This window comes from Falco rusticolus, chromosome 20 (assembly GCF_015220075.1).
Source record: "Falco rusticolus isolate bFalRus1 chromosome 20, bFalRus1.pri, whole genome shotgun sequence".
NCBI classification, from domain to species: Eukaryota; Metazoa; Chordata; class Aves; order Falconiformes; family Falconidae; genus Falco; species Falco rusticolus.
In genome coordinates, this window is record NC_051206.1 from 5,984,994 (window position 1) to 6,008,326 (window position 23,333).

Genomic DNA, 23,333 nt, shown 5'->3' on the forward strand with positions numbered 1-23,333 from the left:
GGACCTGCCCTCCCGTGCCCTTGCAAAGGGTCTATCAGCTCTGCTACCCGCTGGCATTTGTCCCATCGAGGCAACTGAGAGGGAAGCATTCCAAGCGCCACACTCGCTGCGGCAGGGCTTGACAGGGACCTACGGGATGAGGTTGGTTCTCCTCAGCCCTGGGAAAGTGCTGCCAAGAAGTCAGTGCTCCTTGCAAAGTCCCTCCACCCCAGCGCGTGGCAGAAAGTGACACGTTGGAGGACTTGAAGCCAAATGTGGGCCCCGGGGCCTGGGCAGACGGGTTGCACAGTGATGGTCTGCAGCCCCACACCACGGCTTCACGGCACAAGGCTGGTGCTCAGGGCCGCTGCAAAGCCCCAGTGCTCCAGGGGCACTGATTGTCCCCGGGGGTGGATGTGGCCACCAGTCCATCCCTAGATGTTGCCTGCAGCCACAGGGGAGAGCAGCTTGGGATGCAGCCCCCAGCACTTCCTCCATGCCCATGCCACACTGCTAATCAGTATATGATGGGCCAGCAGCACCTTATCTCTTATTGATTTCTGCCCAAGACACAGCCGGTCTGTTTGCTCACACCTGGCTGGCACTTAACTGGCTCTTGGCTGAACAACTGCTGAGCTCGTTGGGCCCCCAGCACTATGCCTGTGCCAAAGGACTCCCTTTGGCATCCTGAGCAGCTGGGGACAGATGGCCCTATGTGGCACCCACCATTGGTGTGCAAGGGCTGACCATGAGGAGCCACAGCAGGGGGTGTGCAGCCCCACATGCACACCCGTGTGCATATGTGCATCCCCTGCTGTACAGGGGTGCAGCATGGGGAGGGGGGCCCACCAGGTTGGCAGGCAAACACACCGGAGCTATTGACACCACATCAATCCTGTAGCCTCGACAGGTGAATGGGCTCCCACTCACACCATTAAGATAAATGATATTTATTTGCTGCTAAGAGGTTCCAACATGAGGCCCCAACAAGTGACTTTTGAACCAGCACCTCTTGCTGCCCATGCACACACAAACCAGGGAAAACCCTGGAAAGAGTCCCAGGGCTGCCTTCTTCCTGTGGGCTTTCCTGCCACACACACAGAACCACAGCCCCAGCCCCTTCCCCTGCCTGGCACGCAGACCCTGCCCCATTCATGCTATCCCAGCCCCTTCTCTGGCCCAGCCTCACGAGGGGACCCTGGACCACACGGCCACAAAGCAAGCGCTGGGACTTGGCTGGGACCTTTATTGTATCAATGCTGACAGCATGGCCACGCCTGATGCTGCCCACGCATGCTGCTCCCAGCCCTGCAAGCTGTGATCCCTGGGCAGGAGCTGCCAGGAAGCGGGCAACAGCCACCCCATACCCACAGCCGGGCATCTGCTGGGGGGTCACCCCTGGCAGGAAGCAGGCGGCTGGGCCAGGTGCCCCACAGCCCAGAGGAGGGGACTGTGCCGGCACTCAGCCGCTGTGCGTGCCCAAGCCCAGCACAGAGAAGGCCGCACGGTGCTTCCTCAGCAGCAGCCGGATCTTCTCATCATCTGAGTCAGGGTCCAGGGGCTTGTTGTACTCGTCGTCCTCAGTCTCAGAGGCTGCCTGCTCTCCACCAGAGCCCCCCACCCGCTGTGAGGACGAGGAGGGCTCCAGGGCGCTCTTCTTCCTCCATTTGGTCCGTCGGTTCTGGAACCAGACCTGCCACCCCACGGGCCCAGCTCAGTTAGCAGCCACCACACCACATGCCCTGTGCCACCCAGGTACCAACACTCACCTTCACCTGGGACTCAGTCATGCCAAGGGAATAAGCCAGTCGTGCTCTCTCTGGACCTGCCAGGTACTTGGTCTGCTCAAAAGTCTTCTCCAGAGCAAAGATCTGGTGCCCTGTGAAGGTTGGGCGTGTGTGCTTCTTCTTGTGGATGCTGTCAGCCAGGTGAGCAGGGGCTGTGGAAAAGGATGAGGGAGGTGGGTGAGTGCCTGGGTGCTTTGCGGTGCATGGCTCTGGGCAGCTCTCCCCTTCCTGAACACAGCACCAGCACACCTGCCAGCCCTCAGCACCCACAGAGTCCCTCCATGCTGGCTCCACCCTAAATTAAAACCGTATTCTGGCCTCAGGGCTTCAGCCCCATCCCAGGAGTGCTGAGCTGCCCCCTGTGCCAGTGCCAGGCTGTGTACCCCCTGCGCGGGGACAGCACCAGCTTGTTGTGCTGAGAGGGGAAGGGTCGTTCGCAGCAGTGCACGGCCTCAGAGCCACACAGCACTGGGATCACTGTACCCCTGTGCCCCACACCCCACAGGACGCGTGATGGGAAGGCAGGCAGAGCTGTGCTAGGAGCAGACGGCTGAGCTGCCTGACCTGCCTACTCCAAGAGCAAGGAGAGAGGGGAAGGGGACTACGGCTGCAGATGCTGAGCAGCTGCACCCAGCCCCTGGCCCTGAGCCCCCTGGGGTTCCCCACGGGACAGCGGGTGCACCCGTCCCACCCACCCTCTGGCACAGCAGCAACGTGCTCTGCAATGCCCCCGCCCTCGCCACCAGGCAGGCAGCACTGCCAGCACAGGGTCGGCCACCCTGCCTGCCCCTGCCCCTGCCCCGAGCCAGGCCAGGCACTGGCCCTCGCGAGGCTGCCGGAGCGGCAGGGGATCTCCAGGGTGGCGGGCTCTGCCTGTCCTTGCCAGATGTGGCTCGCCTGGGGACTAAGCAAAGAGTTAACGTTTGCCATTGGAGCTGCCCCTGTTCTTGAGCCAAAACCTCTGGCAGGTTGAGGTCCAGCAGCTCTGGCGCTGGGGCCGCCCTGTGGTCCTGGGGCAGCCCGCAGGGTGACCAGCCATGCCTCGCGCTGGGTGACAGAGAAGATGCGGCCTGGGCAGCTGCCCCACGTCCCGTCGCCGGTGCTGAGGGTTCGGGGCTCTGCGGGGTGCCTGTCGCTCACAGCGCCCACCCGCCTGCCCGCACCCACCCGCCCTGGCCCCACTGTACTTACGGCCGCCGCACTGCCGGCCGCCCCGCCAGTCTGGGGCTGCCTCTGCCCAGCAGCTCCTGCCCCGCGACAGGTAATCGCCACCGGCCTTGGGGAGGGCCCCCACCTGGGGCCCGTAATAGACGCCCGGGGAGCTCAGTCCGTTAAATCCGCCCGTGTGGGGGTAGCCGGGGAGGAGGGTGCTGTTTGGTGTCGCCGCAGGCCGGCTGAGGATGTCAGAGATGCCGTGGGGCGTGCCGGCGGCCAGCTGGGCACCCAGCCCCGGGGGGCCCAGCTTGTAGAAGGAGCTCTGCACCGAGTACTGGCAGACGGGAGCCTTGGCCTCGGGGAAGGGGCCCAGCGAGGGGCCGTTGAGCAGGAAGGTGCCCGGCAGGTTGGCGTCCATGGCTCCGGCGCTGAGGCAGCCCTCAGAGTCCGGCTCCCCAGGGGCGCGACAGCCAGCCCATCCCCACCGGCCTGGGGGCTACCGGGCCCCGGCGTCCGCCCTGCCCGGCGGGCACCTGGGTGGCCGCGGGGGCGGCCCAGGGCGGTGGCGGGGGCCGGGGCCCGGGCAGGGGGCGGCGCGGGCGCCCTCCTGACCCCGGGTGGCCGCGGCACCGGACACTCAACTTGGGTTTGGGAAGCGCCAACATTTCTCTGATAAAGATGAGCCCCATTAGAATACGGGGCCCCCATTGGCCGGGCGGCCGCAGGAGCCGCTCCCATTGGCCGGGTCTCGGCGGCCTCGGCCGCCATTGGCTGCGCCGCGGGGCCAGCCCGGGATTGGCCCGGCCCAGACAAATCGCTCTTTGAAAGCCGGCGGCGGGGGGACGCGGGCGCTGGACAGCGCCGGGCGGGAGCAGCACCGGCACCGGGCACCGGCACCTGGCACCGGCACCTGCACCGGGCACCGGCACCGCCGCTGATGCGGGGCCGGAATGCCGGACAGCGCGGCCGGAACGGGCCGGGACGTGGCGCCACCGGGACGCGGCGGGCCGGTGCCCTCGGCAGGCCGGTGCCCTCGGCGGGGCCCCACACAGCGGTGCCGCTGCCCCCCGCGCAGCTGGGCCACCCCCCCCGCCCCGCTGACGCCCCCAGAAGCTCCCGGGGGAGGCCAAGGGCAGCACTGTGCACCCTCCCGGGCGGCTCGCCAGCCGTCTGGCAGCGCACAAACAGGTGCCAGCACCCACCACTGCCCCTGCCCACCTGGCAATGGGGTACGGGTGGAGGGGAGCCCCACGCCACGGTGCACCCCGGAGCCTCGGTCTCCCTCACACCCTTGGAAAAGCAGAGAGGAAAAGCAGAGTTTGTGTTGGTTTCTTTATTAATTCATAGTCTGATAGCTGGTGTACAGGGAAATGATCTATACATCAGGGCTAAGACAGGGAAATCCAAAAGGCTTGTTTCCATAACAATTAAAAAAAGGAAATAAAAGTAATTTTTAAAACTTCTAAAAAGCTTCTAGTGTGCAGACTGCAGCATTCTCTAGACTCAAGGTCGGGTGCAGCCTCCCCCTACCAGCCCTACAAGCAATCCGGGCGCAAAGCAATGTCACTGCAGGTGCCTGGCACGGTTGCAGCACAGCACATTCCCTAAGGCGGATACAAGGCCAAAGCACAGGACCCACACACAACTCTACGGTGGTGCTACGGAGTCAGCTGTCGCAGTGGGTCTAGGGACGTTATTGTACACAGCAAGGGTGATGGATGGAGAGTCTGTCTATATGGCTCAACTTTGGGGTGGGGAAGGGGGTGCTTTGCTCTCCAGGGCTAAGCTGGGTCATTTGCTTTGCTGCAGCTAGGCTTCCTCCTGACTGCAGAGGAGCCAGGGGCTTTCCCAGCAGATGCACGCCCGTGGCAAGACAGGGCTGCCCTACCAGGGTCACCATTGCATGGCCTGAAGCTGAAGGTGGGTTCATTCTGCATCTGGCCACTGAGAGCAAACTTGCACCCCGTGAAACATGTCCATGGCCACCTCCAGGGGAAAGAGCAGGGGATGCCCACACCACTGTGCTACAAAGGCCAGGCCCCCACACTGATTAAGTAAAGGACAGAGTCAGGGACATGGGACCTGCTGCCACTACCTGCATCCTGCTCTCCTGGGGTCAAGTACTGTAGCAGATTCAACCGACTGCACACCTCAGAGTTGCCTGGACGGTTCTGCCCATCACTGCTTTCCTGCTAGAGCAGCTGGCCCTGGGGCTGCCCTAGCTCCCAGGGAGACTGCTTGGTCCAGGCTGCTGCAGCAGGACATTTCACCTGGCCAAAGTGCAGCCACCAGGGGAGCAGCTCCTCACATCTCAGGGATTAGTCCTGGGATGGTCAGCATCCATGGTGTCACTGGACTATCCTCACTCTTGTGCCCTTGCAGGGAGGCCAGGGGACCCTGCGAAGCCCTTGCATGGGGTGCGTAGTGCAGGGCTGCTGGCTCCTGCCAGCTCCTGGCTCATGTCCTGAGCAGATATTGTGCTGAGTAGAGCTAGGCACAACCCCGTGTGTGGCACAAGCATCCCCTACTCTGTCTCACTACCCATCCTCCCTGGGCCCCAAGCACCTCATTGCAGATCTACAGCTTAACCCCAGCTGGAGGCAACACAAACTGGGGCTTGCACCACGGACAGGCCCATGGGACTGCACCTGTGGGCCCCTCGCTTCAGGCCAGGAAGGGAGACCAGGCTCAGCCAGAGGGGCACAGGGCAGCCTGATGCCCTTTTTAGTCCTACAGCCTCCCAGCTCCATTCACCAGAGCCCCTCACGTACTCCAGAGGTTTTGCCCGTCCTGCAGCCTGAAGAGGTATTTGGGAGCAGAGCTGTTACTGCTTTGTACATACTGCTAGAGTGTCCCTAGGGGTTTGCATAGTATTTATTGGTTCATATACACAAGGCTGATTGCTGTACAGTTTACACTTTCAACACAAGCAACGAGCTCAGTGCTCAGCCCAGAGCCCTGCCCTGGCAGGAGACGTTGCACGTGCTGGGGAGAGGAAGGGCAGCCCTGCACCAGCCCCTCTGCCCAGGGCAGCTGTGCTCCCTGCAGCCCTCCTCTCACACACCCCCTGGCAACGGCTGCCCTCCCCATAACCCAACACTCACTGAGAGGGACGAGAAGCGAGTCCAGCAGAGGCAGCACGGGTGATGGGGGTCCAAGCCCCCTCTCCTTCCGTGGCGGGTAGCGCTGTGCTGCCTCAGCTTCCCTCTTGCAGCTGGAGCACGGCATGGGGATGCATTTACACACGTGAACGCATGAGGGTGGCGTCTCTTTCCCTCTTGTTTTCTGCCAGTCCAGCTCTTGCCTTCCAGAGGAACTGAGAGGATGTCCCTGGTGCGAGCTGCTGTCTCTGGGTTCCTGGCAGCAGTGGGGCAGGGACAGAGGCCCCTCCATCAGTTTTAAGTACTGTAGCTCATGCGTCTTGCAGTCAGTCAGTCATGCGGATAGGATGGTAAGTATGTCTCATACAGAAATCATGCCATTAGCCTATAGAAACATGTACAGCCAGCCCTGCTCCCCTTCACTCTCTGCTCTCCTCTCTTCTCCGGTTATGTGTCAGAACGTGCTTGGAGTTCAGTGGTTTGGTGCTGAGGTGAGATCCTGGATAGACAGAGAGACAGAGATGGGGTTACCAGGCAATCATGGTGGCACAGCCAGGAGAAAGGGGATGGGCAGCCAGGTATGTGGCAGCCCCAGCCCCTGCTACACCCTGTGCTTGTCCCACACACCCCCATCCTGCCCAGCTACAAGACAAGTTTTGGGGGATAGGGAACGTGTCAGAGAGACAGCAATGGAGCACCATTAAGTGCCTACAAACACCGGCAATGCCGCAGATGGTGTTGGCTGTGCTGTCCCATGTGCAGAGAGCAGCAACGAGCGGGTGCTGAGCTGCACCAGAGGCAATGTGGTGCTGGGAGGGCTGCTGTAGGCTCTGGGAATAGAGGAGGCCAGCTCTGAGCCCCCAGCCTCAACCAGGGTGACTGCACCTCACCCTCACAGTGGTGAAGACCCCATGCGTTCCTAATGCACACCCCAGGCCACAACAACACACCAAGGAAAACAGCAAGTCCAAAGCAGCAGGAGCACTGTCCCAGAGACAGGCAGGCCCAGGGACTGTCTGGGGTGTGGGGCAGGCAGTAGGTGTGGGGACACGGTCTGCATGAACACATGTGCACAACCACAAGCCTCTTGACTGTCATGCACCCGCTAACACAGTGGAAAGAGGAGGGCAAGGGAGGGCAGACAGGCACAGCCATGCATGTACAGCAGAGACCAGAGGACTGACAGCCCCTGCTTGGCAGCCTCCTCCCTGGCTCAGGCAGTGCCCGGCAGCTGGGGAGCATGCACGCCGCACCTTCCCCCAAGTGCTGCACTGCCGGCCCAGCAGCAAGCATGCAGACAGCAGTGATGCAACTGGGTCCAAGTGTGTTGTGCCAGCCACCCTGCTTTGACCCTGGTCCAGTCCCACCCAACAGGGAAGGGCAGGGGGAGCAGGGAATGTGCAAGACTTGGGGGATGATCCAGTGCTCACACTGGGGATCAAAAGAAGAAATGGCCTGGGCCAAAGGCAAGTCCCCTGACCTCAACCCCTACAAGCATCGTGCTCCTGCACCCTGCCACTGCTGCATTCCCTACCGTCCCGATGTCCACCAGCAGCACCCTGCCAGGGCGCCTGCACCTACTTTCCCGGCGACAGGAGCCGCAGCCTCACTGCCGCCCTCTCGTGCCGCCGTGTGTGGCTGGCAGCGGCAGCCGCTCGCACGGCCCCGCAGAAGTGCTGCGAGCAGACAGCAGGGAATGGTCCAGCAGAACTGTGACACCCCTCATCTGGCTCAGGGCTCTGCCTGCGCCTGGCTGCACCCCGTGGGAAGGGGAGGCAGGGGCACCAGGCTCCCAGGGCTGGTCTCATCTGCACAGGACCGCACAGTCAGTGCTCGTGCGTGATGCAGACAGCTCTGCTCAGACCCCACACAGATGCTGTCCACTCCCTGGAGTGGTTTTGGACAAAGATCACCCCTCTGCTGTAGCTCAGCATAACCAGGAGTAACAACCCTGTGCCCTTGTCACTGGGGACCATTACCCCAAGTGTTCAGGATGCAGTGACTGCAGTAGCAGCCCCTAGCACTGCAGCCGCAGCGAAGTGCTGAGCACAGAGGTTGACCCAGCACCAGCAGCTGGCTGGAGCATCGCTGCAGAACAGGGCACCCCATAACCATTGCACCCACACCCTGGGCCCCAGGAGCAGGTTAGCAGCAGGGGCATGCCACTGCCCACCCTCAGCATTTTGCTGCGGCACAGCAACCCGACTCTGCACGGCTCTGTTACACTTTCCCCAGGAGGATATGCATGACCAGCAGCTCAGTGCAGACAGCAGCATGGGGAGCTGGGACAGAAGGAAGAGCAAAGGTGGGGTTACCTCAAAAGAGGCCATTTGAGGGGTCACTGCTTCCCTCTTTTCAGGCTGGCTCGTTTCACTATCTGAGCCCCCATCCTGCCCCCAGAGACCTCCACTTTCGGGACACGCACTCGCATCTCCTCCTGAGGAAGCCACAGGGGCAGGAAGCAGGAGATCACCCAGGTGGACAGACAGACATACAGAAGAAGACACGAGAGGGAAAGGCAGAGTCAGTTGGCAGAAGACACTGAGCAAGAAGACTGGTGCACTAGGCAAGAGCTGCCCCTGGAGGCCTTAGAGGGGAAACAGGAGAGGAGAGGAGAGCAGGGCGGAAGGACAAAGGGTGGCAGAGCCTCAGAGCCTGCAAATCCTGCAGAGGCAGTGCTGGACACCGGCAGGCACTATGAGCCACACTGTACCTTGGCCCCCAGACTGTCCCGGTGCAGAATGGAGTATTTCATGAAGTGATCATCCTCAGCCTCCAGGTCTTGGGGCTCCTGCAGGGAGCCCTCCAGAATCAGCTCTTCCTGTTCCTGCCTGTCATCCGTGTCACCAGGCCCCAGCTGACGCACCACCTTCCGAATGACCTGTGGAGAACCACACAGTTGGGCATTACAGCTGGCACCAGGGCACCATGCCTCCCTCCTCACCCTGCCTGGCCACAAACTGCACATGGCGTGCAGCCTCTGTCCCATGCACAGGGTCTGGCTGGAGAAGTGCTGTGACTGTAACCAAAGACGACGGGACGTGAGTGCCCTGCGTGGGCCCCTGGGCTGCAGGGAGGAGAGGGCAGCTGGGCAGAGGGGAGAGGAGAAAAGCTGCCGCATGCCGTTGTCCCCACCATGCCCTTGATCACTCACCTTCTTGGTGATAATATTGCCTTGATCATCTGTGAACTGCTCTTCAGTCACCTGCTCTCCAGGGAGATGAAGGACTTCGTTCCCCTGCAGTGACAGGAGGGACATCAGGGCATTTCAGGGGGAGTGAGGGGAGCCCTTTTGCAGGCAAGGACAGTACAGCTCACAGGCACCCCACAGCCTCTGCCCCATCCTGCCCCATCCCTTCACTGCTCTCCTCTTCATCTGCCCTGGGGGAAGCCCCTCAGCTCCCTGCTCATTACCTTCACAAAGATGCGCCGGCGGACGACCCTGGTGGAGAGAGCCTCCTCATCGTCCGCCAGCCTCTGGCTCTCCCCGAGCTCCTTGTCCAGCTCACGGTGGGCGTGTTTGAGCAGGAAGCGGACAGAGCCCCTGACAATGTGCATGACGTTCTGGCAGCTGACCAGGAAGAAGGCCAGCAGCACCAAGGCAATAAGCAGCTGGGCCAGGAGAGCCCACATCCTGCCTCAGCACGTGCAGCTGCACGTGTGCCCAGTGGGTCTGAGCCCGCAGCTCAGAGCCCGGCCATGCTGTCCAGCTGGGACAGGCAAAACCTCCAGGGCAGGAGCAGCTTTGTGGGTCTGCAGCCTGCCGGGCTCGCCAGCTCTGCGGGAGGACTGCTGTAACCCTAGCTGCCCAGCTCAGCTGGCTGGGGGGGCGGCGAGAAGGGAGCAGGCAGGTGGGGCACCCTTTGCACTCACAGCTTCTGTCAAAGTCATGGGGCTGGGACTGTGACAGCACCACCCATGCCCAGCCAGGCACTAACCAGGACACCCCTGTCTCCCTTCTCCATCAGCTCGCCAACAACCTGTCTTCCTGGCTGTAGTGGAAGGGCATCATGCAGTCCTCCACCACAGGACAAATAAAGCCCCGGGCAGGAGCCAGGGGTTCGGGGTGTCACTGGAATTGCACGTGACTCAGGAGACGCATACTGCAGAGCTGAGCAACTACCTCCAAGCATGGCTGTGCTGCTGGGACTGCTGTGTGCCCTGGCTGGGGAAAGGCACTTGCCCTCTCCTTGTGCTTGCCGGCTCCACGTGGCTGTGGCAAGGTGCCCACCCCCACCCCTGGCCCCCAGACCAGCTCTATTTCTGGCTCCAGCAGGCTGCTGGGCTAGCGGCCAGGGCAGATATCAATAAGGAAGAAGGCAGGGAGGCTGGCTGGGTTATAAATGGAGAGCAAGAGCTCAGGTATCAAGCATAGCAGGCTATTCTGGGCTGAGAGGCACCCCCAGGGGCAGGAAGTGTGGCAGGAGACTTGTGCCTCCACTAGCACCCAGTGTGTCCAGCTGGCCTTGTGGCAGGCTCAGGAAAGGGCCGTGCGTGGGGTCTCTACCACCTGTAGGTCTGGGTCCCCCTGCCCTTACCCTCACCTGCCCAAAGAAGTGGCTGTCTGCCTCATCTTGCCAGCCGCCCGTGGGGTTCTGGGGCTGCCAGTCGCTGTCCTCTGCGGAGCTGACCTGCATCAGCTCCATGGCCGGCGCCAGGACCTGCTCTTGCTCCTGGCCCTGTGCCCCGGAGGCTGTGGTGTGCGTCAGGAGCAGCCTTCGGGTGACCCCCTCCTGCCAGGAGCCCTCTGTCAGGTCCTGTAGGCAGGAGATAAAGGAGCCTTCTGCATTCCAGTCCCTCAGCCTGGGCACCAGAGAGGGACAGGGAGAGAGAGACAGAGAGAGAGAGGCAGTCAGCTTTGGCATGGAGGGCTGCACCCTGAGCACCAGCCTACCTCTGGCAGGCATGCCGGCACATCCTGCACCCCACCAGGCACTGGGCTCCCCTGCTCACAGCACTGCCACGCACCTGGCACAAGCAGCACAAAACGCAGATGTACAGAGAGCACAGGCCTCCTCCCTGCCATGCTTCCTACCCACCCTACAGCCTCGCAGCCTGGCTGCAAGGGTCTAAGGCAATGCTGTGGAGCATCGCCAGGCTCTGCCAGGGACCTCACAGGACCAGTGGCACTGGGAACGTGCGGGGATGCAGCCCAAGCTGAGATGGCTCTGGTAAGCACAATTTACATGCAGGGCCTGGGGTCCCTCCCAGGTGCTCTGCAAGAAGATCTTCCCACCCCGAGAGGTGCAAGGCACTCTGCCCAAGCCACTGCTCTGTCTGCTAGGGATGCCCGGGCTCCAGAGCTGGAGAGCCAGCAGAGAAGCAGGCAAAGCTGGAAGATTATTGCAGCTGGCCCAGTACGGGGCAATAGCTGGCAAAGCAGTTCTGCTCCCCTCCCACAGTCATCCCGGCACCCCAGGCCGCGGTACCTGTCAGTGCTCTTCTCCACGACGTGGCTAATGGTAGGTGATGCTGTGATCCTGGCTTGCACCTTCTGTTGAACTGAAACAAAAGAGACTTCACTCTCTGGGTCCTGCTCCCTGGTCCCTGGCTGGTGATCACCGGCTGGCATCTTCCCCTCTGGCCTCTGCCCCTCCTCCTGCTCTAGAAGGTCAATCAGGCCATTCATGGCATCTGAGTCCACTGTGTCATCCTCAACCAGGTCCATAGAGCCCATGTGGTCTGGGCCATGTGTGTCTGCTAGAAGCTGCCCCGGGAACCGGCCTTCGCTTGTGGCATCCGAGTCCTCGGCCTTGCTGCACTCCAGAGAGGAGTCCTCAGCAGTCACCAGTGAGGGGGTGAGCCCCGAAGACCACACCTGCATGTCGGACATCTCCATCAGGGCATCCTGTTCTGTGGCAGCCATGGGGATAGCATCCATGATGGCCACCTCATTCCAGTACTGGTCAGCACGCAGCGGGGATGGCAGCATGTAATGCAGGGAGGCGGGGGACAGCAGCTCGTCCTGCAGCGAAGCGTAACCTATATGGGCAGATAGAGGCGACATCTCCAGCAGCCGTCTCACGCATACACAAGCACAGTGGGGCGAGAAGGGAAATAGCCTCCAGGAGGATGCCTGCCCCAAGGACAGCAATGGTCATGCCACAGACCCCAGTGGCTGGGCTGAGCAGGGCCGCGCTCGCAGCAGCTGCTGCCTTTGCATGGTTCCTGCAAGTGCCACCATGCCTCCCTTCAAGTCCTGGGGCTGGTTTGGACAGGCCCTGGGGCTGCCCACTCCTATGGGGAGGGCTGGCCTGGGGCCCACAAGATGCCCCATCCACACTGCAGGAGACAGTGTCCTCTTTGCTATCCTGCTCCATCAGCCTCCAGGTCCCTGCCCACAGGCCCCCATCCAGCATCAGCTGGCTGACAGTCAGGTGGCCAAGTCTGGCAGGCACTCTCCACAACAGAGGAGCAGGCTGGAAGCAGTACCATGAGCAGAGAAGGATGGCCCTGGATGGCACGTATCACACGACCCTGAGGCCCTGCAGGATGCAGCCAGGGCCCTACAGCCCTGTTGGAGTCTTTGGGGGTACAAACAGTTGCCACATCCTCATCACTCAGGGCTATGTGCACAGCCCAGGCACACTGATACAGACCACAGCCAAGCCAGGCACTCCCACTAGGCAGCTGGCTTTGCTCAGCCTTTTTCAGCTCTGAGCCACTAGCCCCTTTTCCATCCCCGGAGATCATCAGAGAACCCATTCTGCTCCCCAGGCATCCAGGGATGGCTAGCTGCAGCTGAGGCAGGAGGGACAGCTGGGACACCCAGCACAGAAGGGGCACCTCTCCCCTGTGTGGGTGCCTGGCTCGGGGCAAGCAATGCAGGGCCAGCGAGGGAAGGAGTGCAGGGCAGTGCAAGAGAAGGCCTGGGGTGGCCGCCTGCAAGCATGACAGCCATGAGAGGGGCAGTCCCTGGTGGTGTGCAGTCGCTGGAGCAGGACGCAGCTCCCCGAGGGCTTAGCTGAGGTGGAGACAGTGGAGACAGGCAGTGGAGGAAGATGAGAGGAGGACAGGCCAGGATGAGCTCAGAGGAGAGAGGTGAAAAGAAGTGACCCACAGGAGTGCCTGCACCTCACAGTGCTAGGTGGCATGTTGAGAGAGCAGAACAACGGGAGAGACAGAGAGGGAGAGAGCGATGAGCCAGCGCTACACAGGCAGCGACACAGTGCAGGGCTGCAGCAGCACAAAGCCCTGCCCTTGCCAGGTGAGCCTGCTCCCTGACGGCGCACCCTGCAGCTGACCCTGGCTGCATCCCCACACGCAGGCATGCTCTGCCTGGGACCCAGCCCGGGTGCACCACTGCAGCTGGACAGCCAGGACTCTGTGAGCTCCCTGGCCACCGCTCAGCTCGCACAGCTCCAGGCACCTCTCACTGGCACGTCAGGACAAGGAAACTGTGACCACCCCACCTGGAGAAGTCAGTATGGCAAGACCAAGCTCCCTGCAGCGTAAGCCCCGGTGAAGGGGCCATGTCTGTCAGCAATGCCTTGGGCCCACTGAACTCCCAGTGGGCTGCTGGTGCACCCTAGTCAGGTAAGATACCAGCCCCGCTCTGTCTGCATGGACCCTGCCCCCAGGAGCCTCCCGCCGTCCCTGCCCAAAGCCGGGACTCACCATTCATCTGGGACGGTGAGAGGGAGTAGTCTCTGTCCGTGTAGCGCCAGCTGCCCTTCAGGCTGCGGCTCTGCCGGCCGGAGCCCTCCAGCGTGTTGACAATCTCGCTGCGGTCGATGTTCCTCAGCGCCGTGTACAGATTCTCAACTGCAGGGGGAAGCCATTATCAGCAAACTGGTCACTGGGGGAGCGAAGCAATGCCCCAGACACCCCCCAGGCAGGCGTAGGTGTGCATGACCCAGTGGTGTAAAGCCAGCCAGTGACCCCTGAGCACACTCTGGCACAGCCAGCCCTGTCACCTCCGTGCCTGTAACAGGGCACTGCAGATACTCACTCTTGACACCCTTGCCCTCGCGGCTGACCCAGAGGTTGAGTAAAGCTATGCTCTGCTCCAGCAGGGAGTTGGGATTTTCTGCACGTATCCTGTTGATGTCTTCCACCCCAAACTGCAGCTCACGTGCCAGCTCTGGGGGAGACACCACATCTCAGCATCATGCCCTCTGGCACCCACTGCCACCCCCTGAGCCAATAAGGCTAGGGACGCTGTGAAGGGCTCAGCCAGACCCAACACACAGTCCCCATCACATACAACAACTGAACACAACAGAACATGCAGGAGCAGGAGCTGGGACAAGGCAGAGGTTGAAGCCCCTCTGCCCAGGCTGGCTGTGACCGGTGTAGCAGTGTCTTATGCTAAGGAGAAACGTGGGTACTGCCACTGGGCACGTGGCTGCATCTGTAGCACAGGGCCTCCACAAACAGCAGCAATATGTGCAACTCAGAACAAAACCCTAGCCTGGTATCTGCACATGTGTCTGAATGCATGCACAGCTGCAAGAAGGTTCATTTCAGTGCCACGGTATGCTCACGGTTTAGCAGAAGTGCTGGGAGGCAAAGACAGCCTGCCAGAGGAGCTAGTGCAGACTGCGTGCATACCACCTGCACCAGGGCCCAGCTCCCTGGACAGCGCAAAGCATAATCGCACCACCCTGCAGCACATTTCTAGCCTTCCTAAGTGTCAGCTTTCCAAGGAGTGCTGTGTATCCTCAGAGCCCTCAGGTGTGGACTCACCAGCCCAGCTTAGGCCCAGCTGTTCTGCTATGTCAACCATCTTCTGGTCTGCCTTGTCCGTGCTGCTCAGAGAGCCTGGAGAAGAGGGAGTCACAGCTTCAGCTGCGCCGGGCCCCACACCAGGGTGGGGAGGGCAAAGGGGTGCTGGCTGTGGGGGCCTCATGCAGGACCAAAAGGAAACCCGCAGGGAAAAGGAAGCTGCCACGAGTGTGAGTACGGCAGGGTCAGCCCAGCCTTTCCACCAGGCTTGACCAGTCCTAGCAGGCTGCATACCGAAACTGGTCTCACTTAGGATGCTGTATCGCTCCCGCAGAGACAACGGCGTCAGTGTCCTCCTCCGCTCCTCGCTGCCACTTGCCTGTGAGAGTGGGGACAAACCAAGGGGTCACCAGCTTGAAAAGAGGGCAGCAGCTCTGCCCTGGCACCACTGCTTCCCCTGCAGCCTCAGAGTGGCACGATGTGGCCATGCAGAGCAGCTGAGGAAGAAAAGACTGTGAGGGCTGTCTCCTGCACCGGAGGGCAGGATGGGCCCCTGCAGCCCCCTCCCAGAGGTGCCAGAGACCAGGCACTGACCTTGGTGCAGGGTGGTATGCTGATGTTCAGGTGGCAGAGCACATGCTGGAGGTCCTCATATTTCATGGCCTTGCGCAAGAAAGACAGGGATCCACTGGCTTCCCGGCTGCTGTCCCGAACCTGAGCACCGAGAGCCTGGTTAGGTGGCTTGACACGTACAGGCACAGAGGCCCCAGCTGCAGCCCAGCTCGGCACCCTGCCGTTACCTTGATGGGGATGGCGAGACGATTCTCGCGGAAGGACTGGAAGAGGAAGGTGCGGGGCTGAGTGGCCTTCTTGACCGGCACCAGGTTCCCTGAGAGCTCAACGTGCAAAGGCATCCCCTCTACCACCTGGCACGGAGCAGAAAACAGGCTCAGACCCTGTGCGGAGTCGCTTATCCTGCCACTGGACAGGGCAGGTAACCCCGACTTTCCTCCCTGGGCCGGGGTCAGGCCCCTCCACCAGCATCAGACTCCCCTCGCTTGAGCAGCCTTCTCCCTGCTGCCCCCCTCAACATGCTGGTGGGGACAAACCTCAATGTCCCTGCTGCGAGCCACCTCAGTGAAGTTTTCATGCTGCTCTAAAGTCTTGTCAACCTTGTCGTCAGTCATGCAGTAGCAGCGTAGCCGGCCTTCCCGTGCATCATTCATCTTGGCAAACACCACGAATTTGGCCATGTAGGGCACAGCCGTCAGCTCCTTGTACAGCACTGTGGCAAAGTGCACGGCCTCGGCTGTGCGTGGGCAGTCAGCCAGCCAGAACCTGTGGGAGGGCTGGGTTGGGGCACTGCCGGGCAGGTTCCCCAGTGGCACCAGGAGAGCTGCCCCCCACCCCAACAGCAAACCGCACTGCGGAGGGTGCCCAAGAGCTCTGGGTACAGGAGCAGCCCCATCCATGATGGGGACCCACCCAAGTAAAAAGAACGGCCCCTTCCCTCTGCAACACACAGTTGTCATGAGTGTTTCCTGAAGCGTGCTGAGGCAGCATGGGGGTCTCAAGGCTGGAGGCAACTGCCCTGCACACGGGAATGGGGCAGCGCCACAATGAGCACAGGGAGGGGAGGCTCCTCTTGGCACAGGCTGCAACCTGGGAGGGCCCAAGGAGCAGCAGATGTCCCCAGATGAGCACACGATCTCCCAGGACTCACCTGGCAGACACATTGGTGGTAAAGTTAGCACACTCATTTTCGTAGACCAGCTTTGTGGTGCCTGTTATGTCTTCCCACTGGGCTTGGGCTGTCCCTCCTGCAGCAGAAAGAAAGGGTAAGCATGCTGCCTTTCTGTAAGCTTGGGGTCTGCATCCCCCAGGCATCTGCCCTCTCCATCGCTGTGACCTGTCCTCAGCTTGCAGGAGCTGCACCCCACCAAGGCAGCCCATCCCATCCCCCTCCAGAGAGCTCGACTGCCTGCACAGTAGGGGTTGGCAGCCTTACCAATGACACTGCAGAGCAGGCGCAGGCTGGTGGTGTCACCCTCACCGCTGTCTCGGGGATTGTCCTTCCAGGATGGTGGCAGTGGGATGCGGAGGCCGATGGGGCGGTGGAACTTCCTTCGGCGTGGCTCCACTGTGACGATGGGGCTGAAGGTTGCCTGGTTCCCCAGCAGCTTAGTCACCAGCTCATCGGGCACGGGCTGTGCCTGCCGGCAGCACCAGCACAGGCATCAGGGCCTGTCTCCCCCAGGCTGGGGCACAGCCTGGACCTGCTGCCTACCCCTGCCTGCAGGAGCCCAGCCGGGCCCTGGGCCAGGCTCCCCAGGGCTCACCTGCAGGGCCAACCTCACTCCCTTGGTGACAGCAGTGTCCGGGAAGGTGGCCTGTACCATGGGCACCAGTGTGCTTTTTAAACACCCTCCCTCAGGGCTGATCGTATCGCAGTCCTGGCAAATCCGGGACATGACCACGAAGTAGAGAGGAAAGTCGGTGGTGATGATGCGGCAGACCCTCTTCTTCTCCAGCTCCTCCAGGGTCTCCAGCTCTGCAAGGGCAGCATAGCCATCAATGCCCATACACCAAACCTGTGGCTGCTACCCATCACCCCCTCCAAGGTGCACTGACCACACAAGCTCATCCCACCACCCAGGCCGGCCACAGCCCTGCCTGTGGGGAGCTGCATGGTGTCAAGCCCCCATTGCCTGGCACACTCACCCTCATCCATGCCGTTGAGCAGCTGGTCCATGTAGCTCTCCTCATAGCGGTTGCGGTGCTCCTTCCAAACAGAGCCATTCTCACTGCGCAACACCACCAGCTCACGGTCTCCACGCCCATACGAGGCAAAGTGTGGGATCTCCACAATGACAGGGCTGCAGACAGCAGAGGAAGAGCGCTTGCACCCGCTGCTGCTGCTCGGACACGCAGGCAGCAAGGCAGCCCTGGGCAGAACACCCACCCATCGTGCTGCACAGCTGCCGCAGGAGGAAGGCAAGGCTGCTCACACCCCTCTCTCAAGGAAGTGGGGCTCTGTGCCTGGCAGGACCGTGCTGGTCAGGCTTTTCCTACCACAGCACAGCCACTGCTCCATTACGCTGGAACGACCCACCTCAGAAGCAGGCTGCACCGGGCCAGAGGTGGGATCTCTCCTGCACCAGAGCCCCAGCAGCAGAGATGGACAGAGGTCTTGTTCCAGTTGGCAGAGACTCCAGAGGAGCCCAGATCCATCCCCAGTCCTGAGGGATGGCCCTGATGTGGGCAGCCCCATCTGTTCTGTTCCTAGCTGTGCTCACCTGAGGAACTGGGCACCGGTGGGCCCCAGGGCAATGATCCGGCTGGCCAGACCCTCCTCCTCAGCCAGCGATGGGGGTGCAGGCAGCTTTTGGGGCTTCACAAGGCGGCAGGTGATGCGGGTCGGTGCTGCGCAGGCACGGGGTGGGATGACCACACGCAGTCCATGGTGCCGGCTGCCCCGCATGGAGCCACCACGGGCATCCACCATGAAGCTCACCAGGAACCTGGAGTGGGCAGAGGCATGGGCAGGTGAGCACCTTGCAGCTGGCTCATGCATAGAGTGCGCATGGGCTGGGCACTCACCCTGTGTGCACGGGGCTGGCCACTGGGCTGATGTTATCTGAGGTCTCAGTGGCAGGGCTGCTGGGGATCAGGGAGTCCTCATCAAACTCCTTGGAGGGCTGTATAAGGCAAGGAAGAGACCCATGGGCACAGGGACCTATTGGGGGTGCTGGGCCTGCCCACTCCTCCACAGTCTCATAACCCTCCCCGAGCAAGTCCATCCCCACCACCCACCCCATGTTTGGCTGACAGGGGGCTCCCCCCGGCAGATAATGCCTGCGGGGGCTGTGGCAGGCTGTGTCTCATGCTCACCTCCTGCGGGGACACCGAGGGTGCATGCAGCAGACTGACTTGCTCAGCTTCTGTCTCCACAGGTCCTACCTGCTCAGTCTCCTCTGCTCTGGTCACCACAGTCTCAGGTGGGATGCAGGGGACCTGCAGGACAGCTGGAGACTCCACCCTGGCAGGAGAGGGATGACAGCCACTGAAGTGGTCAGCCTGAGCCCCTCAGCCCTTAGCCCTCCCCAGAGAGTTCCAGAGCCATTGGATGAAGGCAAAGTCAAGAGCAGACCCGTGTCCTGGTGCAGGAACAATACCAACCAGCTTTGCCTGCCATGCTAGCTGATAGGGGCTCAGTGATCCATTCCTTGCCCAGACCTATCCCTGATCCACTGGCAACCCAGCCCTGCACCAGGCTGGCCCTGTGCCCTGTACCTGCTCCCTCCTCACCACCCAGCGCCTCTTACGTTTGCTCCAGTGTCGTCATGGTCACAAACTCCAGCATCTCCTTCTTGCCCTCCTGGTCCCTGGCATCAGCTGTCCTGGGCTTTGGTGTGATCAGCTCCTCCTCTGAAACCGAGAGCTAGCTCAGCATGCAGAGAGGCAGAAGGACAATGGAGCACCCATGTGCAGCCCTTGTCCCCATCCCTCCACAGGTCTGGAGCCAGGGCCCACCTCTGCTCCCACTGTTGGCCACACACACTTGCCTCCTGGGGCTCGGCCAGCCATGGGGCAGCTTTGCCCTCTGCCAGATGGGGTCTGCTGGCAGGGCCAAAGCCTGTGCTGCAGGTCGGTGAGACAAGAGCTGTGGTAGCTGTCAGGAGCCACAGCTGCTAGCTGACCCCTTTCCCACAGCACCAAGCACAGAGTACAGCCTACTGTTGGATGCTGGGGACAGGAATGTAGGCAGGCCTGGGGACATGGGAAGGATGCCCTAACATGGCCGAGTGCAGCCACACGCCCCCCTTGGAGGCAGAAGCCCAGCCAACGCTGCCTGCTGCTAGTTAACACCTGCTAAGCTGTTCACCAGCGTTTGGGTCTTGCCAATGCCCTATGGGAGTGAGGCCAGCACCTTCCAAAGCAGGGAGGGAGCCCCAGTTATGGAGAGGGGACTGTAGCAGCACCAAGACCCTGAGCACTCGGGTTCATCCCTGCCCTGGCCAGGACAGCACAGGGCAGTTGTGGAGGGGCAGCAGATTTTGCCACAGAACCAGGCTCTTCTGCCTCCTGGGGACAGTGCTGGGGGCCTACCAGGAGCCAGGGCTCCCCCCAGGCTGGGGCAAGGCCTGTTCATGCAGTCACACCACGGCAAGCAGCACGGACACAGGTGGGCAGGGCAGGACAGCAGGGCCTGCGCTGGACAGCACCAGGGCACAGCAGATGGACATGGCATGCGGGTGGTTAGTGGCCATGGGGTGAAATGGGTCACTGAGCTGGGGCGGGGGGACACATTTCATACCCATTACTGTGACATGAGCAGTGCCTGCAAAGTAAGAAGAGGCAAAGGTGAGGTGTTGGTGGGAGGGAGCAGGAGCAGACCAGCTGCAGCTGAGCTGGGAGCTGGTACCACCCCGCGGAGCAGGTCACAGCGGTGAGCTCTGCACACCCACGGGCTCTCTGCACGCTGTCCCTGGGGCACGGGACCATGGAGAGGTCCAGTCATATCCCTCCTGCATAGCGCAGGGAAGCACCTGAACCAGGAGGTGCCACCCTAGGAGTCCGGTGGGCTCCCCTTGTCCTCTCCACAAGACCAACTGTGGGGCCACACAGTTCCCCCACGGCCCCCGGCAGGAATGCCAGTGCCTATTCTTGAGACTGCTGCCTGCCATGCTGGGCCAGCCAGCGGATCTCTGGGATGGTGGGCCCAGTTCTGGCCCCTCACCTTCATCCTCTGACACGTCCAGAATTTCGTCTACAGTCTCTGGGAAGCTCATGCGGTGCTTGTCACCAATTGACTGCGGGAGCAGAGCAGAGTCAGAGGAGGCCAGCTCTTTGCTGCACAGCTGCCTGCAGCCCCCTTCTCACCCCTGGGCTAGGCATCCAGCTGTCAACACTGGCGCTGCCCAGCCATGCTCAGTGGACCTTTGCAGGGCTGCTCCCAGCCCCATCCCTCCTCCGCAGGGTCCTGGTCCCAGTCCCCAGGGGCTTACCAGGACATCGGTTTCCTCTGTGACGATCTTGAGCACGTCTGTGACAGAAATGTAGCCAAGCCTCTTTGCAATGGCCAGGGGAGTGGTGCCATTCTGTGCAGGGAAGAAATACCGAGTGAGCAGCAGCCACAGGGAAGCCCAGGCAGGCACCCCAGCTTGCCATGGGGCGAGTAGGTGCAGGCACACGCCGTACTCACCATGCTGATCTCATTGGGAGAGGCACCATGCTTCAGCAGCAGTGTCACAACGTCCGTGTGGCCCTGCTGCGCTGCTTGGTGCAGAGGGGTGTAGCCCAGCTGCAGGGGAGGACAGAGGGTGCTGCCATCAGTTCCAGGTGTGTGCTGCCCCAGAAGTGCCCCGGGGCCTCACTCTGTGCTTCAAGCCTGGAGCATGAGCGTGGCTCCCTTCTTTCCAGAGCAAGCAAAATGGCTCTGCAGAACCCAGCACTTTCCCCAGGCCTGTAGCTAGACTACAGAAGCTTCCAGACATGGAGACAGGAGGGCTTGGAGCAATGTGGGGGTAGGGGAAGTGGAAGCAGGGAGGGAGGCTAAGCCTTCCCCATCAACCTGCATGCTGTTGCCAAGGGCAGAAAGGTCCTTGGAGCACAGGACATTTCTGTACCTTAGTCTTGGCGTTGACATCAGCCTGGTGCTGCAGCAAAAACTTCACCAGCTTGATGTTCCCATAGTGGCTGGCCACATGCAGCGGAGTATAGCCCATCTGAAAAATGACATCAGGTTTCAGCCTGCCCTCAGTGGCACTTCCTTCCCTTCCGGCTTCAGTATGCTCATCCCATGGGTAAGGCCCCACAGATGAAGGACGGGGCATGTGTGCAGGTACTGCCTGAGAGCCCAGGACCAGGGCAGAAGGCACACTGCAGACCACACCATGGTTGTGCCTGTTGGTACAGGGGTGAGCTGTGGGAGCAGGCAAGAATCATCCCTCCAGGAAGGTGGAGGGAAGAGGTGGAAGAGTCCCCAAGGCAGAGACAAAATGGTAAGGATGCCTGCAAGAGGGCAGACTTGCACAAAGAAAAAGAAAAGCAATGCTCCTCCTGAAGCAAGCCTAGAGATGGCTCCCCCACATTTTTCACCATAGCCATGGTCAATGCACCACTTTACCCTGGTTGTTGTATCCACTGTGACTCCGTGTTTCACTAGAACATCAGCAACCAGCACATGGCCCTCTTGCGCCACAAGATGGAGAGGAGTCAGGCCACTCTGCAAAGAGAGGACATCTCAGCGTGGTGGCAATGCCATCACTGCAGCTCTAGCAGCAGAGACTCTGAGGCCAGGTCTCCAACCTGGCAAATTGACCAACACTGTGCTGCTAGCCAGGGCACTGCTGCCTAAACGCAGGGAGGCACTGGGGCCTGGACTACCACCTTGTCAGCTACTGCCTGGCAGGACATGCCAGGACAACTTACCTTGTTGCCTAGGTCACCGTTGGCTTGTTTGGAGAAAAGCAGTGCCACCATGTCCGCATGCCCCTCCTGGGAAGCCAGGTGTAGGGGGGTGACTCCCTGTACAGACTCCGCGTTTGCAGAAGCCCCGTACTGCAGCAAGCTGCTGGCCACCTCCATCTGGTTCTGCTTGGCAGCAATGTGCAGGGGGGTGTACCCATTCTGCAGGGAGAGAGGCTCATTGCAGTGCTCAGCCCCTGCCAAGCAGACCAGCAGGGACAGAAGGTGTCACCTTGTCTCTCCAGGTCAGGCCTGCCCTTCCTCGTTGCCTCCAGAGCTCAGGGATGCAGGCTTACACCCAAACCATCTCCCTGGCAGCCCCTAGCCCTGGCACTGGAGCCAAATCCCACTCTTCCAGCCAAGTCAGCACAGGGGTTTCAAAGACCACCTGCTTCAGGTTCCACTGGCATTGGCTGTCCTGGATTTTTCCACACATGAATTTCTACAGCAGTATTCAGCCACCTGGACATGAGAGGCTAGGGCAGACAGACACCTCCCGGAACGTGTCTGGCTGAGCTCTGGAGCAAAACTCACAATGTGCAGGATTAGTATTCAGGCAGAGACTGTGGAGCATTGAGCATTGCCTTTGCTGCCACGCTGCAGCTGGCAGACACCCTCTGCCCAGGGTGATGCACAGACCGTTAGTGACGCAGACCAACGGGGGATCTGGCGCCGGTACTGGCTGCTCCCAGTGCCTGCCCAGCAAGTCTGCCGGCAGCCTGTGCAGGGGGAGACAGGAGTGCCAGATGGGGAGGGCCGGCACTAGCAGCCACTTGTCTGTTCTGAGGATGCAGATCCTGCACACAAAGTGGACAGCTAGACTGCTGGTCTGCTCTTTAGGGAGATGTTTCCCATGCTCAGGCAGAGCGGGGCGACACTCACGAGCCCACGGGTTTTCTGGCTCACTGCTTCATAGCTGCATGCAAACATTTGTGTGTGGTTTCCCAAACTGCAGCACTGCCCCTCAGGGCTTGCCATGGAGACGCGACCCCCAAGCAACAGCCACCAGGCTGCCGGCACGGACTGTCTCTGAGGTAGCCTGTCTGCCAGAAGGGGTCAGCTGCCCAGCACCCCTGCCTGCCCCATGTACTGGTGCAAGGGACCAGGCGGGCATGAGCAGCAGGTGTGGAGAGTGGCTAGTGGTGGCTGGACCCTTGTACACTCCCTGAGTGCC

General features: G+C 61.2%; 2 protein-coding genes across 13 annotated transcripts in view; both read right to left on the bottom strand.

Annotated features, from left to right (window-relative positions):
- Positions 1–1,208: 1,208 nt before the first annotated feature.
- NKX6-3 (NK6 homeobox 3) lies at positions 1,209–3,497 on the bottom strand. The gene is made up of 3 exons (XM_037371808.1): positions 2,958–3,497; positions 1,749–1,918; positions 1,209–1,672 (listed from the first exon to the last, which is right to left on the bottom strand). The coding sequence occupies exons 1-3, from the start codon at positions 3,337–3,339 to the stop codon at positions 1,442–1,444; spliced, it is 783 nt and encodes a 260-aa protein (XP_037227705.1). The 5' UTR covers positions 3,340–3,497; the 3' UTR covers positions 1,209–1,441.
- A 742-nt stretch (positions 3,498–4,239) lies between these two features.
- ANK1 (ankyrin 1) overlaps positions 4,240–23,333 on the bottom strand; it is a 66,384-nt gene continuing 47,290 nt past the window's right edge. For 5 of the 12 annotated variants that reach the window (XM_037371796.1, XM_037371795.1, XM_037371801.1 and 2 more), the window contains 29 exons: positions 22,124–22,321; positions 21,819–21,917; positions 21,319–21,417; positions 20,895–20,993; positions 20,698–20,790; positions 20,430–20,502; positions 20,007–20,030; positions 19,223–19,330; positions 19,015–19,117; positions 18,581–18,728; positions 18,290–18,387; positions 17,986–18,210; positions 17,411–17,565; positions 17,029–17,240; positions 16,698–16,902; positions 16,413–16,509; positions 15,799–16,027; positions 15,490–15,615; positions 15,284–15,403; positions 14,984–15,068; positions 14,711–14,785; positions 13,974–14,105; positions 13,640–13,786; positions 11,452–12,004; positions 10,567–10,825; positions 9,177–9,260; positions 8,736–8,903; positions 8,338–8,459; positions 4,240–6,521 (listed from right to left, as the gene is read on the bottom strand). In XM_037371796.1, coding sequence (XP_037227693.1) covers positions 8,361–8,459; positions 8,736–8,903; positions 9,177–9,260; positions 10,567–10,825; positions 11,452–12,004; positions 13,640–13,786; positions 13,974–14,105; positions 14,711–14,785; positions 14,984–15,068; positions 15,284–15,403; positions 15,490–15,615; positions 15,799–16,027; positions 16,413–16,509; positions 16,698–16,902; positions 17,029–17,240; positions 17,411–17,565; positions 17,986–18,210; positions 18,290–18,387; positions 18,581–18,728; positions 19,015–19,117; positions 19,223–19,330; positions 20,007–20,030; positions 20,430–20,502; positions 20,698–20,790; positions 20,895–20,993; positions 21,319–21,417; positions 21,819–21,917; positions 22,124–22,321 — 4,113 coding nt within the window. In that variant the 3' untranslated portion in view covers positions 4,240–6,521; positions 8,338–8,360. The other 7 variants (XM_037371802.1, XM_037371798.1, XM_037371797.1 and 4 more) reach the window with 6 other exon arrangements.